This window comes from Cherax quadricarinatus, chromosome 3, assembly GCF_038502225.1.
Source record: "Cherax quadricarinatus isolate ZL_2023a chromosome 3, ASM3850222v1, whole genome shotgun sequence".
Taxonomy (NCBI): Eukaryota; Metazoa; Arthropoda; class Malacostraca; order Decapoda; family Parastacidae; genus Cherax; species Cherax quadricarinatus.
Window position 1 is genome coordinate 24,347,971 of NC_091294.1, and position 17,918 is coordinate 24,365,888.

General features: G+C 39.6%; 1 protein-coding gene across 3 annotated transcripts in view; it reads left to right on the forward strand.

Annotated features, from left to right (window-relative positions):
• Positions 1-9,494, forward strand: part of LOC128706530 (uncharacterized) — a 68,268-nt gene extending 58,774 nt beyond the window's left edge. For all 3 annotated transcript variants that reach the window (XM_053801439.2, XM_053801440.2, XM_070090820.1), the window contains one exon: positions 4,735-9,494. In XM_053801439.2, the coding sequence (XP_053657414.1) occupies positions 4,735-5,680 (946 nt within the window). In that variant the 3' untranslated portion in view covers positions 5,681-9,494. The remainder of the gene's footprint in view (positions 1-4,734) is intronic.
• Positions 9,495-17,918: the final 8,424 nt, after the last annotated feature.

Genomic DNA, 17,918 nt, shown 5'->3' on the forward strand with positions numbered 1-17,918 from the left:
GTCCTTCTGACATTTAGAGCAAAGTCCCCATCAATTCAATATAATTAGGTATTTCAGAGTAACTGTTACTTATAGATACATGTTGGGTCCTATAGCCCCTACTTATTTGTCCAGTTAGCACAGTACAGGTCCTCCATCACAAATCCGGCATCATTGGGACCTGTAGTGTGCCGGATTACTGAGTTGGCCGAATTACAGAGTGGTTGAGTTAGAATACGCTTAATAAAATTAACCAACTTGACTTACACAGTTCATTGAACATCAGCAAAAATCGAACATTTCTGCTACTTTGAGCTCAATTTCAAGGTACTTTTCATCATGAAAGCAATCAAAATCATGTCTTTCTGTAGTATATCTTCCATTCTATCAAATGAGTCCAAAAAATGAGAATACAACCATAAAAACCATACGAAAATATACTGCAAAGAGGCGGCTAATGGCTGAAAAGTGAACTCCCTTATTTATCGTCCATCTTTTTTATTTTTGTTGTACGTTAAGAAGCATCTTTCCATCATACATTGCCCAAGTTTCAATGAGATAGCCCAACAAACAACCGAGAAAAAAATATTTACCAAAAATCATGTATGGCAAGCCCAAGCCAGGTACTGGAAATAAGTCACTTTGTCTGACTTTTCTGGGTTATCCCAGGTTCTCTATACATACACTGCTATGTATGATAATCTATGTAACTGTATTTGTGTATACAGTGGACCCCCGCATAGCGACTTTAATCCGTGCAAGAGGGCTCATTGTTATGCGAAATGATCGGTATGCGAATGAATTTTCCCCATAAGAAATAATGGAAATCAAATTAATCCGTGCAAGACACCCAAAAGTATGAAAAAAAAATTTTACCACATGAAATATACATTTTCCTACACACAAAGAGAAGGATACATGCACAATAATAGAGTAGTACATGCACAATATATATTGTGCATGTACTACTCTACTAAATGAAGAATAAATGACACTTACCTTTATTGAAGATGCAGCAATGACTGATGAGACACTGTGTCCTGGGAGTGCCTTTTCCTCCTGAGTACTGTAGGTCCTGTTTGGCATTTTCTTCCAGAACAGGCCTTATCACACTGTATGCCACTACGATTCTTAAATCTCTCAAACCAACCTTTGCTGGCTTTAAATTCACCAATATGAGCACTAGTTCCAGGCATTTTTCCCTGTTCACCTGGGTGTTAGTCGACTGGTGTGGGTTGCATCCTGGGAGACAAGATTAAGGACCCCAATGGAAATAAGTTAGACAGTCTTCGATGACACTGACTTTTTTGGGTTATCCTGGGTGGCAAATCCTCTGGGGTTAATTGTTTCTTGGTATTCTCAAAAAGCCACATCAGCAACGGTGCTACAGCAGCAGCAGCAGCTGACAGTGCTACAGCAGCAGCAGACGATGCTATAGCAGCAGCAGACGATGCTACAGCAGCAGCAGACGATGCTACAGCAGCAGCAGACGATGCTACAGCAGCAGCAGACGATGCTACAGCAGCAGCAGACGATGCTACAGCAGCAGCAGCAGCTGACAGTGGTACAGCAGCAGCAGCAGCTGTACCACCAATAGTAGCGATGGTTGATTGGGGTTTATTATACAACCTGGCCAGCTCAGAGACACACACTCCACTTTCATACTTATCAATGATCTTTTTCTAGATCTCTATAGTAATTCTCACCCTTATTGCTGAAGGGTTGGCACTAGAAGCTTTCTTGGGGCCCATGGTCACTTATTTTGCAGATAAAATCACCAAAAACACTGTAATAATACGAAATGTTCCGATTGTATGCTTGGATGTTACCGCGGAGGCTGGCTGGTAAACAATGCCACCGGCGGCACATGTGAGGCTGGCTAAGGGCGCACATTGGACGCGTCTCCGACGAACAGCGGTGAGCAGGTTTTTGAGTGGTATGCGAGGCAAAATTTTTGCGATAAAAGCGAGTGGTATGCGGATTAAACGTTTTGTGATGCCGACGGTATGCGGGGGTCCACTGTACCTGAATAAACTTATTTACTTCTAGTCTGTCAACTGAGTACAAGAAACCGCCCATTCACTTATTTCAACTACCCAATAAAGAGGTCAGAAATTGGCAATTTGGCCAATTTTACACAAATTTCAACAGATGCCAATTTCAAAATAGGGTCCAGAATAAACAATGCAGACATTCCTGGCACTAAAATAACATTTTCTCTGTTCATTAGTCATGGCTCCAGGCCCCTCTTATATTACTCTTGCTTACCATTTGGAATTTTTATTCACAAAAAAAAAATAAAAGATTTACTGTTATGCAGACTACTGCATTATTGTAATTGTATAAATAATGTCAATCCATTCTTGACTCTGTCCTGGAATTTAGACTGGCAGGCGGACAGGTATTGGACAGTGACGTCATTTGTTTACTCTTGAGCTTTGCTAAAGAATAGAACATTTTCGCTACTGTGAGCTCAATTTCAAGGTACTTTTCGTCATGAAAGCAATCAAAATCATATCTATTTCTGTAATATATCTTTCATTCTATCAAATGAGACTGAAAAAATGAGAATATAACCATAACAACCATACAAAAATATACCACTAAGCGGCCGCTAATGGCTGAAAAGTGAACTCCGCTATTTATGGTCTGATTTCTTTCATTTTTGGTGTACGTGAAGAAGTATCTTTCCATCATACATTGCCCAAGTTTGAATAAGATAACCCAACAAACAACTGAGAAAATAATAATAATAACAGTAATAATAATAATAATATCTTTATTTACTACGCGTACGTGTACAAGGTATACAGGCCTAGCTGACATCAGTGACATACTACTGTATAGAAAGCCACTTGTTATGCTGAGTATTTCAAGAAAATTAGGTCAGTGTCCCAGGATAACACCCAGATACCCGTTTACTGATGGGTAAACATAGACAACAGGTTTAAAGAAACACGCCTAATGTTTCTACCCTGGCTGGGAATCGAATATTTACCAAAAATCATATATGGCTAATCCAAGCTAGGTACTAAAAATAAGTCACGTTGAATTTTTTGGGGTTAGCCTAGGTTCTCTACACATATGCTGCTATGTGTGATAATCTTTTGAGAGAAAATAACTTTGTTTCATGTTTATGGTGGAGTATGAGTGTATATCATAGTTAGCCCTGTGCTATACTCCGTTTTCTCTAATATAAGCCACCAAGACAAGGATAGGAGAATGGTATTTGTTTACCATATCCTCTTCATAACTCTGTCGAACTGCTCGGTGTTATGCCAAATATTATTCATTCTGGAGTATTTAACATGTTTTATGTTATTTATATTGTTTATTATGTCATATTAGATCAATTGTTGATATTAGCGTAATAATAAAGCATATTCTCCTGCTTCATGAGACTGAGCTCATGGCAACCAACAGTGGCTTCAAAGCCACCTTATCTTTAATGGATAATGTACTGTGTAGGTGCTTTACATAATGAGAAGCATTTCTTTTATTCATTGGAACCATGGCTAGGGCTAAAAGTAAGCAGGTTAAAACAATAAATGGAGAAAAAGAAATTGGAATGACTTATGTAGCAAGTAGCGCCACCAAACAGTACCAGCAGGTTGGTGTGGCGACCCTGGAAATTTGAAATTATGCTAGCCAAAATTAGTGCTGAATAACTGAAGGAACCGAATAACTGATTGCCGGATTTGTGATGGCGGACCAGTATGATGCTGCCTTTTACCCCAGGCATGGGGTAAAAGGCCCCTTTAGTGTCTTTAAAGCAACTTAAGTTTTCTACATTATAAATGCACAGTAGAGAGATGTAACTCTCAGAGAGGAGAGTGAATTAGCTCTGCTTTCTACTAAAACCTACAGATCAGTATTCTAAATATTGTAGATACAGCATGCATTTTACCTTAAGGGGCTCCTTGATGCTGGTGAGGGGCTCTTGATCTAAGGAATTAGATCTGTGCTCTGACTCCCTGAGTTCTTCCTGAATACCTTCCATCCCCCCCACATGTGCTGTATAATCCCACGGGTTTAGCGCTCCCCCGTGATTATAATTATGTACATAATTACCTTAAGGGAGGCTTCTTGCCCCACTCTATCTTACTCTTTCCTATATTCACTTTTAATTTTCTTCTTTTATATTCCCTACCAAACTCATTCACCAACCTCGGCAACTTCTCTTCAGAATCTCCCAAAAGCACAGTGTCATCAACAAGGAGTAACTGTGACAACTCCCACTTTGTGTTAGATTCTTTATCTATTAACTCCACACCTCTTGCCATCACCCGAGCATTCGCTTCTCTTACAACCCCATCTATAAATACAGTATATTGAACAACCATGGTGACATCACACATCCCTGTCTAAGGCCTGCTTTTACTGGGAAATAATCCCCCTCTCTCCTACATACTCTAACCTGATCCTCACTTTCCTCATAAAAACTCATCACTGCTTTCAACAACCTAGTTCCTATTCCATATATTTGCAAAAAAAAATTTTATTTCATATAAAAAATCTCATTTTTGGTAAAACTTCCCTACCCACTGAACTTCTTACGTTTTTCTGCCTAAGACTTTTGGTAAGAGTTTTTATTGCATATTCCTGCCTTAATGGTTAGTCATGGAATTAAGAGGTACCAACTGGGATTGTATGAAAAATAACAGTGTGCATCTTTTGCTCTTTGTCACTTTATTAATATCAGTTTATATTTGCATTAGCATATGTTCACATTTTCATTACACCTTTTGTCAACAGGAAAACCGAGCCATTCATGAGTGAAGAGGAAGATGATTGGTTCTCTGCCGTTCCTGACGACTGGGAAAACGACAACAAAGATTGGAACATGAGCTTGTTGGAGCCAATCGTTCAAATATCAGATGAGAGTAACTCTAGGCAAGTAAGCAAGAGAAAACGAGGAAGTAGAGGATTTGGTAAAAAGAGGGGAGATCATTTATCAGGAAGTGAGGATCTTGACAGACAAAGTCCAGTTGATGAAGTACCAGTGAAGCAAGAAAAACCAGACAGTCCTGAGCACATGGTAGAAATTCCTCCAGACATGACAATGAACATGTTACCCAATGTGCCTGCATACCCCCCTTCCCTCCCCGTGTTTCCATTGGTGCCATCTATGCTGCCATTATACATGGCACAGCAACACACTGCATCAGGGCTCCAAGATGCAAATGGTCACAATGTTACCACAATCCATGACAATCCAATGCAGCCAGGTGAGGAAACTAGATATGCACATGATAATGTTGAGGCAAATATTAAACAAGAAATACCAGATTCAGAGAATCCAGATCAAGTAATAGCAATGCCATTTCAAAGTGAGCTTCGTAATGATGATTCCTGTTTAATGTCAAGAGATATGGTTCCTTCTCCTTTGTCAACAATGGAAGATTTCTCGGATCAAAGAGAAAGGAAAAAAAAGGAGCTGACTGCAAACATGGGTCATAAAAGTCTTAGAGAATTAACAAATTTGTTGGTTAAATTAAATAACAAGAATCTTCAGTGCGATGAAAGGATACAGATGCTAAAAGAAGAATATGACAGAAAGGTAGCAGTAATTGAAGCTGAGAAGAAAGCCAACGAAAAAGAGCTTGACAGTGTCTTGTCTCTCATTCAGAACTGGAAAGAGGGTTCCAAAGGTGAATCATCAGCAGGTAGTAAAAAGTCTCGTAAGAACACTGAGAAATAATTTATGATCATTGATATTTAAATTGTTTTTACTGACCTCATTATTAACCACACACTGTAAGGGTCCTAATTAAAAACTGCCATTTTATTTTGCACATTTTACATTCTTGGAAATTAACTTTTGTAATAAGTTTGGTTTTTATTTTCTAACCATTTACTTTAAATTGAAGTGGGCTGAGAGAACAATGTGTCAAGGATTGTTAAAATTGGTAAAGCTGTCAGAAAGTAATTATTTGTCTTTTTAATTACAGTATATTTTATTTTTCTAAGCTCTAAACAACTTCTTTCTATTCTCCAGTATGCAAGGGAGCTTCCCCTCGCTGTTCATTGAATACAGTCATAGCTCTTTGACTTGTATTTTTGTCTGTCTCCTGTTCTAATGCACTTAAGAAATGGTATTTAGAACATTATCCTCCTTGTTTATGCATCATTCCGTTATGCTTATTGCATACTTATGTAATTTAGTGATTTACTAGTAAAGAGCACACATTGAAACATGTTGGAAGATTTTTACCTGACTTTACATCCATGAACAGCTGTGAAATATTCATTCATTTATATTTTTTCTTCTATGTTGTATATTGTTTGGCACCAGACCAGCAGCTCATAGTTACCTGTGAAACACTTGTGGAGCAAATGTGAAGCATTCCCTTTCTTTCTAAATACATAATGCATCTAGTTTGAGAAAATTCCACTGCCTAAATAGAAGCTTGAGTAAGGAGTACATGCATAAATAATAATAAATTATTGATCTCTTACAGTCAATGGATAAACTGGGAAAGCTTTGTCTTTGGCTGTCTCTAAAGGGAAGATGTGTGGATTGTGGCATCAGATTAGAGCAGGCTTCTCACACCAGTGTTTTAAGTCTGTTAATTCTGTATCATCTGTCTCTTGCTCTTTTCATTACTTTTACTTCTTGATAGTTCTTTGCTCCTGCTCTAGGTGCAGCATCATTACTTCTGGATTTACATTTCCTCAAACTGTATTGTCTTGTAACATATTTTCATTCTTTGAATTACCACTTTATTTTTCTAATTTGTCTGTGCTTTTAATAGTATTTCAATTCTGTATTGATTAGAGAATTTAACTTGTACAGTATCTATATGTATTACTATGCAAGTTCTTTCAAGTTTACAAAAACGCTCAAGCATATTTATCCCCTACCATTGTGAAACAAAGAATTAATTATTTTTTGAGTCATCAGGTGAGGTTCATTATCAAGTACAGGTATTTATATTCTCTCCCATCATATGTGAGGTCAGAGTTGGTGCAGTCTGGAAAAATCTTTTGTGCTCTTACATGTTTAGTTCTTTTTTTACTGTAATGTTATGATAATAATACTTTGTTCTGCATTGGGACCTCCGAAAGACTGCTGCTTTTAGATCTGACTCTTTATGTAGAACATCTTTCTTCGTTCCCATGCATGGTGTGGGAATGTAAGTTGTGATGTGTTAAGCAAACATTCTTAGAGTTGTTGGTTCTCCAAGTATACCTGTTTTCCATAACTCTCATGTCTAGGTCTTTGGAAATGTCACCAGTGTAAACTGCATTGTAAATTTCACAGTGAACTGTATAAAGATTCTCTATATGGTGTTTTATTTACATATTTGTAGTTGATACTGTTGAATAGTTTTTCCTGATTATACTGTTCTAACCTGCAGCATGAATGACTTCCACAGAATTAGTGACTTGTTTATTATTGGCCTTATGTTTGTAGTTTTTTGTTCAAACTATAGGTAACTACTTCATGTTTATGACTGCCAGCCCAATTTATAGAATGATTTACAAATGTTTAAGGTACTGTTTTGTCTACTAAAATTTGAATATATTTGAAATGTCTAGAAATTATTGTTCTTGCTGACATCTCACCAAGAAGGCAGAGTTCTCATATGGAGCTGTAAGTACATTTTTCATGCATATTCACAGTTTCTTCACCTGCTTACAAAAATCTAATAGTAATTGCAGTGACTTAGTCAAAACTTCAAGATGAAAGGATTGTCATAATGTAGGAAAAAATCTAAAGTTTTGTTTTCACATGGCTCTACATGTAGAATAATTTTTTTTTAAATGACAAAGGATTAAGAACTCAGTTTATTTAAAAAAAAAAATTTGCATTCTGAATATATTTTATGGACAACAATATTGTAATTGATGGTCATATTTGGAACTATGGATTGATTTGTATTAGAATTATTTTTTAAATATTTTTCTCAGACATTGGTAATAGCCACTAATTGCATTGATGGTCTTTATTGGTACGCCACTCTCTCAGTTAGGCATTTTCACATACTTCACTGCAGTTAGTATCTATCACCCACATGTCAGCAGTGCATTACCAGTTTGCAGTGTCTCATACCTACAGGATGTTTCAGAGGTACATATGAACTAGAAGGAAATGTTTTTACACTTTAATCATTCATTATTCCAACTGAATACCATTAACAGTAATACATTAATTCTTAAGAGTACAAGTGGTTATTTTTTATTGAGATGAAAGCTAATCTGAGATAATGTATTGTGAGTTTTTTTTCTATGCTGGGTCCTGATTTTGGGACACCCAGTGCAATACTGTCCACTGTCTTCTTAATATTTGTGTATATACAATACTTACAGTGATCATTATCACTGTAGGTATTGACTTGAAATTTACATATGATACTTCAGTTTTAGTTTTCTGTGGCCTTACCTTTTTTTCTGTCTCTCTTCTCTATCCCTCCTTCCCCACATTCCCTCACTGTCCTAATGAAACATATATTTGAGTTCAAAGCCCTGGTCACAGCTGTGAATGAACAGTTCTTGTTGCTCTTCCTGCAAGCGTGTATGTGACACGTGCAGCTTGTGGAATAGTATTTTTGTATGCTTTGTGGAACTGAGCTGTAAAAGCCGGCATTATGCAATAGAAAGTTAGTCATAGATGCTTATGACAGCGTTGATTATGTGAAATGATTGTAACAGCCAATTACTCCCATGCTGAATCATTGTGTTGTTAAATTTATTCTTCAATACACATTTTTAATTTACCTATTAATCTCTCTTATAGGAGATGGTATTAGGCAGAAGTTAGTTACTATTTTTTTTTTTTCAGTGTGAAGTATTTTAAACATTAATGTAGCCTACTGTATAAGTATTGCCAAAAATATTTTTAAAATGGAAGAGTACTGGCCTTTCTATTTTTCATTCATTTGATGATTGCTGTTTGCAACAGGCTGTCATATTTGTCCACCTTTGATTTAGAAAGACATCGTGAATTTTTATATAGCAGATCAGTACTGTAAGGTTAGGGGATTACATCAGTCTTTCTATTTATAATGAGCTATAGTGAAACTCATCTTATAATTAATGTTATTCAAGTGTCATTTTACTTTGTGACTGAATCTTCAAATATAGAGTAATATTCCTTAAATTGTTCTTGAGTTAGAATTTAAAAACTTTGGCATGCAAAACTTGGCAACTTTTGGGGGTTGTATCATTACACTTGACTGAGGATCTGAGGTTACCCATCCTCAGCACTTGCCAAACCCATTCCCTAAATCTTTTAACAAAATTTATTAGCTAATATGCAGCTGAAAGGATTGAACTGTCAGTATTATGTAATGTAAATGTATTGTATTTTGTAATGAAGACAGATTTATTTGGAAATATTACCCTTTAAATACCAGAAATTAAAGAAATCTCTACTTTTTAGAATATTTGATGATGGGTTTGCATATATTCATTGCTGCCTCCTGTTCATGTGATCATTTCTTAAAGTACTAAAATTTTTCATTTTTTATGTGGATGCATGAATAGTACCAATAAAAACATAAGCAAATGGCTATCCTTTTTTTGTTATTCCATTTTTCACATCAAAATACACCTACAATCCGACTTACGACCTGCTCCACATATGACAACTCGACTTACGACCGTGTTTTTTATGCCAAATTTCTGGGAAATAAACAAGTGTTTGTGTTGTACACAGTGTTTATTCTAAACCTTACAGTATAAAATACAGTACTAACAGCATAAAAAGTATAAAGTAAAACATGAAATACCAAAATAAAACAATAAAATAAAGTCATTACAAAAATGTGATGTTGATATTCAGTAGTAAAGTTCGACTTACGTCCATTTCGATTTACGACCGGTTTCTCGGAACCGAACTCGGTCGTAAGTCAGATGGTAGGTGTATTTGGTCTCTGTGGGCAGCCACAAAGGCATGTGGACCATAAACAATGCTGAATTACTTGCACAAGTTAAGTACATACTTTTGCGAATGAGTATTATATTCACTGATAAGAGGTAAACCTGTAAGGGCTAACATGAATGGTGTAAATGTAATATGGTCAGCCATTATTTTCAAGGTGGTACCTCTTCAAGGGGGGCTTCCTGGCACAGTGAAGAGGCTCTTGATCTGAGGAATTAGACCTTTTGGTGTCCTTCCTTAGACTGAACATAATTACCCCCTAATCTCCCCTTCCCTATCCTATCTTCCCCATCCCCCCTTTCCTTCCCTGCTTCCCCATCCCTCCCTTTTCCCCATCTCATTTGTAGCCTCTGGAGTCCTCCCCTCTGGCATCATGGTTTCTAGGTAGGGGGAAGGGTACCGGAGTTCATCCCACTCCATGGGGTTCCTTGGGAGTGGTGTAGTTTGCCGTGGAATCTGGATCATCTGGAGGTGCCCTGCTCCCTTCCTGAATTTCCAAGAGGTGGGGTGGGGTGTCCTGCAGGTGACAGGTGTATCTCCAGAGGTTGCCTGTCAATTCTGGGAGGTGGCAGCTGAAGGAGGTATGCTTTGTGGTGGGTACCCAACTGCCCTCTCTTGTCCACCGAGGTGGCTCGGTAGATGTGAGGTTGCTATCCTGGAGCGCTGGTTTACTGGCATCAAGGGTAGGGTATGGCACGGGTTCCATGCTGCATCTGCACTGCTGGTGGTCTCGAGACCCTCTTGGATGAGAGGGGGAACTTACGGCCCTTTCATGCCTTCTAGTAACTGTCCCTCTGCTGTCCCTCTTCTTTTTATTTTCTTTAAAATAATAATAAGAAAAGTACCATCATCATGGAATCTTTGTTCCATGACGACCCCCCTCCTCCCAGGCCCCTTTTTGTTACCGCATCCTGTTCTGACCAGGCTTCATTATTGGTCCATTCTCCAGACTTTTCCCATACCCCTGTACCTCCCGCTGGTGACACTTTTTCACCTGCTCCAGGTGCTAAGGCTCCACCCACTTTTTCAAGTGCCTCTGCCTCTTGCACATCTTTAACTATGCGAGCTGTATAGCCATTGTGGCTTAGCGCTTTTTTTTTTATTATAATAATTTAACTATGCGTCTGGCTTCCCCAAATACAATGCGACAGTTTTCGGATCACCCACCTGCCCCAGGTCAGGTCGCCCGTGGTACTATGCCTAAAAGTTCCAGACCATTTGCTTACGACAGTTCTTCGATTTCTGCTCATTCCGCCCGAAACGACCTACATGACACCCACTTCCTTTACACACCATGTTTACAAGTACGCAGTGGACCGAATTCATTTCCCTACAACCATCTCCAACTGATTATCTTTCAGATCACAGTACAGTGAACCCCCGACTTACGATGGCCTCAGCGTACAATAAAACCGACTTACGATATTTGTCAGCGTAAAAATTTGACCCTGACCTACGTTGAAAAGCTCGACTTACATCATTTGTCCCGAAAGCAGCCGTCTGGTCTGTCTGGCCTGAGCACCTCAGCTGAGCTAGTGTGACATGGTTTACAAGGTTTACAAGCCAGGGCAGAGGGTTGCATGCATACATTCGGTATATTTTGTATTCCAGGGTTTTTAGTGCTTGTAACTGCTAAATAAGCCACCATGGGCCCAAAGAAATCTAGTGCCAACCCTGTGGTAAAAAGGGGTGAGAAATACTATCGTACCACGGTCAGCTGTACTACTCGAAGATGTGGAGAGACTGTTGGTGAGGCTTATCGAGAATACCGAGAAACAATTAACCCCAGAGGGTTAGCCTCCCAGGATAACCCAAAGAGTCAGTGTGTCATCGAGGACTCTAACTTATTTCCATTGGGGTCCTTAATCTTGTCGCCCAGAATGCGACCCATACCAGTCGACTAACACTCAGGTGAACAGGAAAAAATGCCTGGAACTAGTGCTCATATTGGTGAATTTAAGGCCAACAAAGGTTGGTTTGAGAGATTTAAGAATCGTAGTGGCATACATAGTGTAATAAGGCCTATTCTGGAAGAAAAGGCCAAACAGGACATACATTACTCAGGAGGAAAAGGCACTCCCAGGACACAGTCTCATCACTCATCACATAAGAACATAAGAAAGGAGGAACACTGAAACAGGCCTGTTGGCCCATTCTAGGCAGGTCCTTCACAATCCATCCCACTAACAAAATATTTGCCCAATCCAATTTTCATTGCTACCCAAGATATAAGCTTTGATAATTTTATTTACCCATGTGCAAGTCCCACTCAAATCCAACCCCTTTCACTCATGTAATCCCCTCAAGGAAGGTTCCTTGATGTTGGTGAGGGGCTCTTGATTTAGGGAATTGGATCTGTGCTCCAGTTCCCCGAATTAAGCCTGAATGCCTTCCACATCCCCCCCCCCAGGTGCTGTATAATCCTCCGGGTTTAGCGCTTCCCCCTTGATTATAATAATAATAATCACTCATGTAATTATCCAACTTAAATTTGAAACTACCCAAGGTTTTAGCCTCGATAACCCTACTAGGCAGGATGTTCCACTCATCAACTACCCTATTTCCAAGCCAATACTTTCCTGTATCTTTTCTAAATCTAAACTTTTTTAATTTGAATCCATTACTGCAGGTTCTCTCTTGGAGAAATATCCTCAAGACCTTATTTATATCCCCTTTATTGATACCCATCTTCCACTTACACACTTCGATCATATCTCCCCTCATTTTTCGTCTAACAAGTGAATGTAACTTAAGGGCCTTCAATCTTTCTTCATAAGGAAGATTTCTAATGCTATGTATTAATTTAGTCATTCTATGCTGAATGTTTTCTAATGAATTTTTGTCCATTTTGTAATATGGGGACCAGAACTAAGCTGCATAATCTAGGTGAGGCCTTACTAATGATGTATCGCAGGGGTTCTTAAAAGGAGATATCGAGGGTTGAAGGTAGACACACTTGTTGGATGGTAACAATATATTGTCAGACTGTGGTAATGGGAGATGGAGCCCAGCCTTGCCGTGTTCTAGCCTGGATGTCTATGCGCCGACTGAGAAGGAGGCAGAGGTACGAACGTACACATGCGCATCCCGTGACGTCACACAAACAGTCACAGGCCTAAAAGGGATCTTCTATATAAACACATGGATGGTACTATGATAAGCTATACAACACATATAAGGGGATCAGCAACTATGCTGACAGCTCGGTCATGTTACGTATGTCGTCTCGACATACACTACTATCCTATAGGCTGAACAGGCAGGTGGTTCTGGGCTGATTCTATACAATAATAAATTCATATATAACTTAGAACTAATGGATGGTATCATAATGGATGTTAAAATGAGTTTTACGTAATGGGCGTTAACGTAATCACTTTTAACGTAATGAGTTTTAACGTAATGCATTACAAACTATAAGAAAAAATCATTGTACAATATGGATGGAATTGATCGATCGATCTGTATTCATGCACTCTACGGATTCTGAGGAAGAATAAATATATATACAGTGGACCCCCGCATAACGATCACCTCCCAATGCGACCAATTATGTAAGTGTATTTATGTAAGTGCATTTGTACGTGTATGTTTGGGGGTCTGAAATGGACTAATCTACTTCACAATATTCCTTATGGGAACAAATTCGGTCAGTACTGGCACCTGAACATACTTCTGGAATGAAAAAATATCGTTAACCGGGGGTCCACTGTATATACAAGGTGAAATTAACAGCAAAGGCATCTGGTGCACACTCAGATCATTACTGTCAAATTCTCAGAATACGGAGAGAACGTGAATACGAAAAAATTTTTTTTTGAAAAACTAATCAGTTAATAACAAACAGTTGACAATTTACTTTATCTCGGACAATTAGTTATACAGACTATGCACATTTAAACCCAATTCCTCGAGGGTGAGGTTTACATATGCAGAATGGTTATCATCTCTGGGAGGATCGAATTCCTCTGCAATGGCTAACACATGCCTTGACTGAGGGAGATTTGAACGAGTATCTACAAAAGATACTTGTGGGTTTCTCATTACTTGTCGAGTATGCAGGGAGTAACGACATTCAGGTTAATTATCTGAGTATCTGAGGTAGAGGGTACAGAGTCAAGAGGATTTTCAGCATCTGTCCCCTCAAGGAAGGTTCCTTGATGTTGGTGAGGGGCTCTTGATTTAGGGAATTGGATCTGTGCTCCAGTTCCCCGAATTAAGCCTGAATGCCTTCCACATCCCCCCCCCCAGGCGCTGTATAATCCTCCGGGTTTAGCGCTTCCCCCTTGATTATAATAATAATAATCAGCATCTGTCACATTAGTCTGGGTAGCAATATCATCAACATCACATACTAATTTCATATGATCTAAATGCGATTCTTTGTACTTGCCAGTACTAATTTCTCTAAGCTTATACTTATTGCCAAAGATATGTTCTACAACTCGATAAGCGCCAACAAACTCTTGATCGAGCTTAGGCATTGCGGATGTTTTGTTGAAATTTGTCAGCATTACTCTCGAACCTACTTTGACTTTTGATGGCTTAGCACGGCTATTAGTTACTCTAGTAAATTCTGCTGTTGATTTATGATGTGTTTCACAGATTCTTCTAAAAACACTGAGCCATGCTTGTACGAGTTGCTACGAAATCATTAGGGTTGTAATTAGGTTTTAGAGTGGAATATAACAACTCATAGGGTAAACGCTTGTCTACACCATACAATGCATAATGTGGAGTATCACCTATGGAAGTATTGTAAGCAGAATTTATGGCACATTGGACATCTGGTATAACTTCATCCCAAGTTTCACTATTGGGGTTGATAGTGGCTCTCAGGACATCAAGTACTTTCTTATTGGTTTGTTCGGCTAACCCATTGCTGGCAGGATGACGAGGAACAATGGTGGATTTAGAGATCTTGTATAAAGTACACAAATTTTCAAGAATCTCATTACAGAATTCACCTCCATTATCTGTTACTAAGGACTTTGGGGTGGTATGCCTGCATTAGTTAGTTTAATATGTTTATTATGCACCCCATACCCATCCTGTGGGCGGTAGTCAAAAGATTACAGAGGTACATAATTGGTCCAGGGACTGGACTCCAAAGTTTTGATAGCTGAGCAAGTTACAGAGGTAATGAACTCACAATTTACAAAGGTAATGAACTCACAATTTACAAAGGTAATGAACTCACAATTTACAAAGGTAATGAACTCACAATTTACAAAGGTAATGAACTCACAATTTACAAAGGTAATGAACTCCAGGTAGGTCTGGTCACAATCATGACAAGTTACAAAGGTATTTACAGATTACAGAGGTACGTAATGGGTCCAGGGACTGGGCCCCAAAGTTTGATAGCTGAACTAGGTACAATAATCCGGTAGTTACAGTATTTCAAAATTACTAAGCAAGAGGATATTACCCATCCTGGGAACTGGTGTTACTTGATGCCAGCAGGTCCCTCTCTTGCCTCACCTCCTTAGTTCCATTACTACTACTACTACTACTACTACTACTACTACTACTACTACTACTATCTCTACCCACGCGTCACCTCACCTGACTCCTGCCACTATATATATAAATGTTTTCTTAGTTTTCTCTGTATTAGGACTGAAGAAGCCACTCGTGGCGAAACGTTTCCTTTAATAAATGTCCTGAACTGTACATAAGTGTCTTTTTCCACATCTTGTCGGTATCACCATACCATTTCCTCACAAAGGTAATGAACTCACAAGTTACAAAGGTAATGAATTCTGTAAGAATGGTTACTTACGTTTATACATGGCTACAATCATGAACAAATTATAGAGTAATGAGCAATTCACACTTCCACACCCGGTCACAACTATAGCGAGTTATTGGTGCAAATATTGGTTGTTGAGACACACACACACACACACACACACACACACACACACACACACACACACACACACACACACACACACACACACACACAGGCAACCACAAATAAGTGAGTACACACACACAGACAGGCAGACAGACAGACAGACACACACACACACACACACACACACACACACACACACACACACACACACACACACACACACACACACACACACACACACACACACAGGCAACCACAAATAAGTGAGTACACACACACAGACAGGCAGACAGACACACACACACACACACACACACACACACACCTGGTCCAGCAAATGGCTTCTCGAATTTAATCCTGCCAAATGCAAAGTCATGAAGATAGGGGAAGGGCACAGAAGACCACAGACAGAGTATAGGCTAGGTGGCCAAAGACTGCAAACCTCACTCAAGGAGAAAGATCTTGGGGTGAGTATAACACCGAGCATGTCTCCGGAAGCACACATCAATCAGATAACTGCTGCAGCATATGGGCGCCTGGCAAACCTGAGAACAGCATTCCGACACCTTAGTAAGGAAACATTCAAGACACTGTACACCGTGTATGTCAGGCCCATACTGGAGTATGCAGCACCTGTTTGGAACCCGCACTTGATAAAGCACGTCAAGAAACTAGAGAAAGTACAAAGGTTTGCAACAAGGTTAGTTCCAGAGCTAAGGGGAATGTCCTATGAAGAAAGATTAAGGGAAATCGGCCTGACGACACTGGAGGACAGGAGGGTCAGGGGAGACATGATAACGACATATAAAATACTGCGTGGAATAGACAAGGTGGACAAGGACAGGATGTTCCAGGGAGGGGACACAGAAACAAGAGGCCACAATTGGAAGTTGAAGACACAAATGAGTCAGAGAGATAGTAGGAAGTATTTCTTCAGTCATAGAGTTGTAAGGCAGTGGAATAGCCTAGAAAATGACGTAGTGGAGGCAGGAACCATACACAGTTTTAAGACGAGGTTTGATAAAGCTCATGGAGCGGGGAGAGATAGGGTCTAGTAGCAACCGGTGAAGAGGCGGGGCCAGGAGCTAGGACTCGACCCCTGCAACCACAAATAGGTGAGTACACACACACACACACACACACACACACACACACACACACAGGCAACCACAAATAAGTGAGTACACACACACAGACAGGCAGACAGACACACACACACACACACACACACACACACACACACACACACACACACACACACACACACACACACGCGCGCGCAACCACAAATAGTGTACGAATGCTAGGTAAGATACATATGCAACAGTTAGGTATCTATTTCGAAACGTTTCGCCTACACAGTAGGCTTCTTCAGTCGAGTACAGAAAAGTTGATAGAAGCAGAAGATACTTGAAGACGATGTAATCAGTCCATCACCCTTAAAGTTTTGAGGTGGTCAGTCCCTCAGTCTGGAGAAGAGCATTGTTCCATGGAACAATGGTTATAGATCTACTCAGGCTTCTAACTGCATTCCTATAACAATCATTTTCATTATTTACTTCTCTCCTAATATTATTCCTAATGCTAGACACAGTTATACCAAAGTTATATTCTACGTTCTCCTTCTGGGTACTCTTCTTGGCTAACATATCAACTTTATCATGAAGGAGTAATCCAATGTGTGATGGGATCCATAGCAAATGTACATTAATTCCTTTGTCCCTAATTTTTGAGTATCTATACCTGGCTTCCCCAATGAGCATGTTGTTGGAGTCATTATATGAGCCAAGAGCCTTCAATGATGACATAGAATCAGTAATGATGATAGAGTCAAGCTCAGTGTCATAGGTTAGCTTTAGCGCCATTAATCCTGCAATCCCTGGACCAATTATGTACATAATGTAATATTTTGTCTACGACACACACACACACACACACACACACACACACACACACACACACACACACACACACACATATCCAGACACACACACACTCCCCCCTCACCACCGACATCTCACTACTTCCCCTGATCCATCCCCTCCCTCGATCACCCTCCCCTCACCCGTTCACCCCAAACCCTCCCCACCCCTCCCCACTCAGCTCCCAAATAGCCACAGTTCCTCCACTACTTCCCCCCCCACACTCTGACACACACACTACTAACCTAACATACAGAACTACATAGGT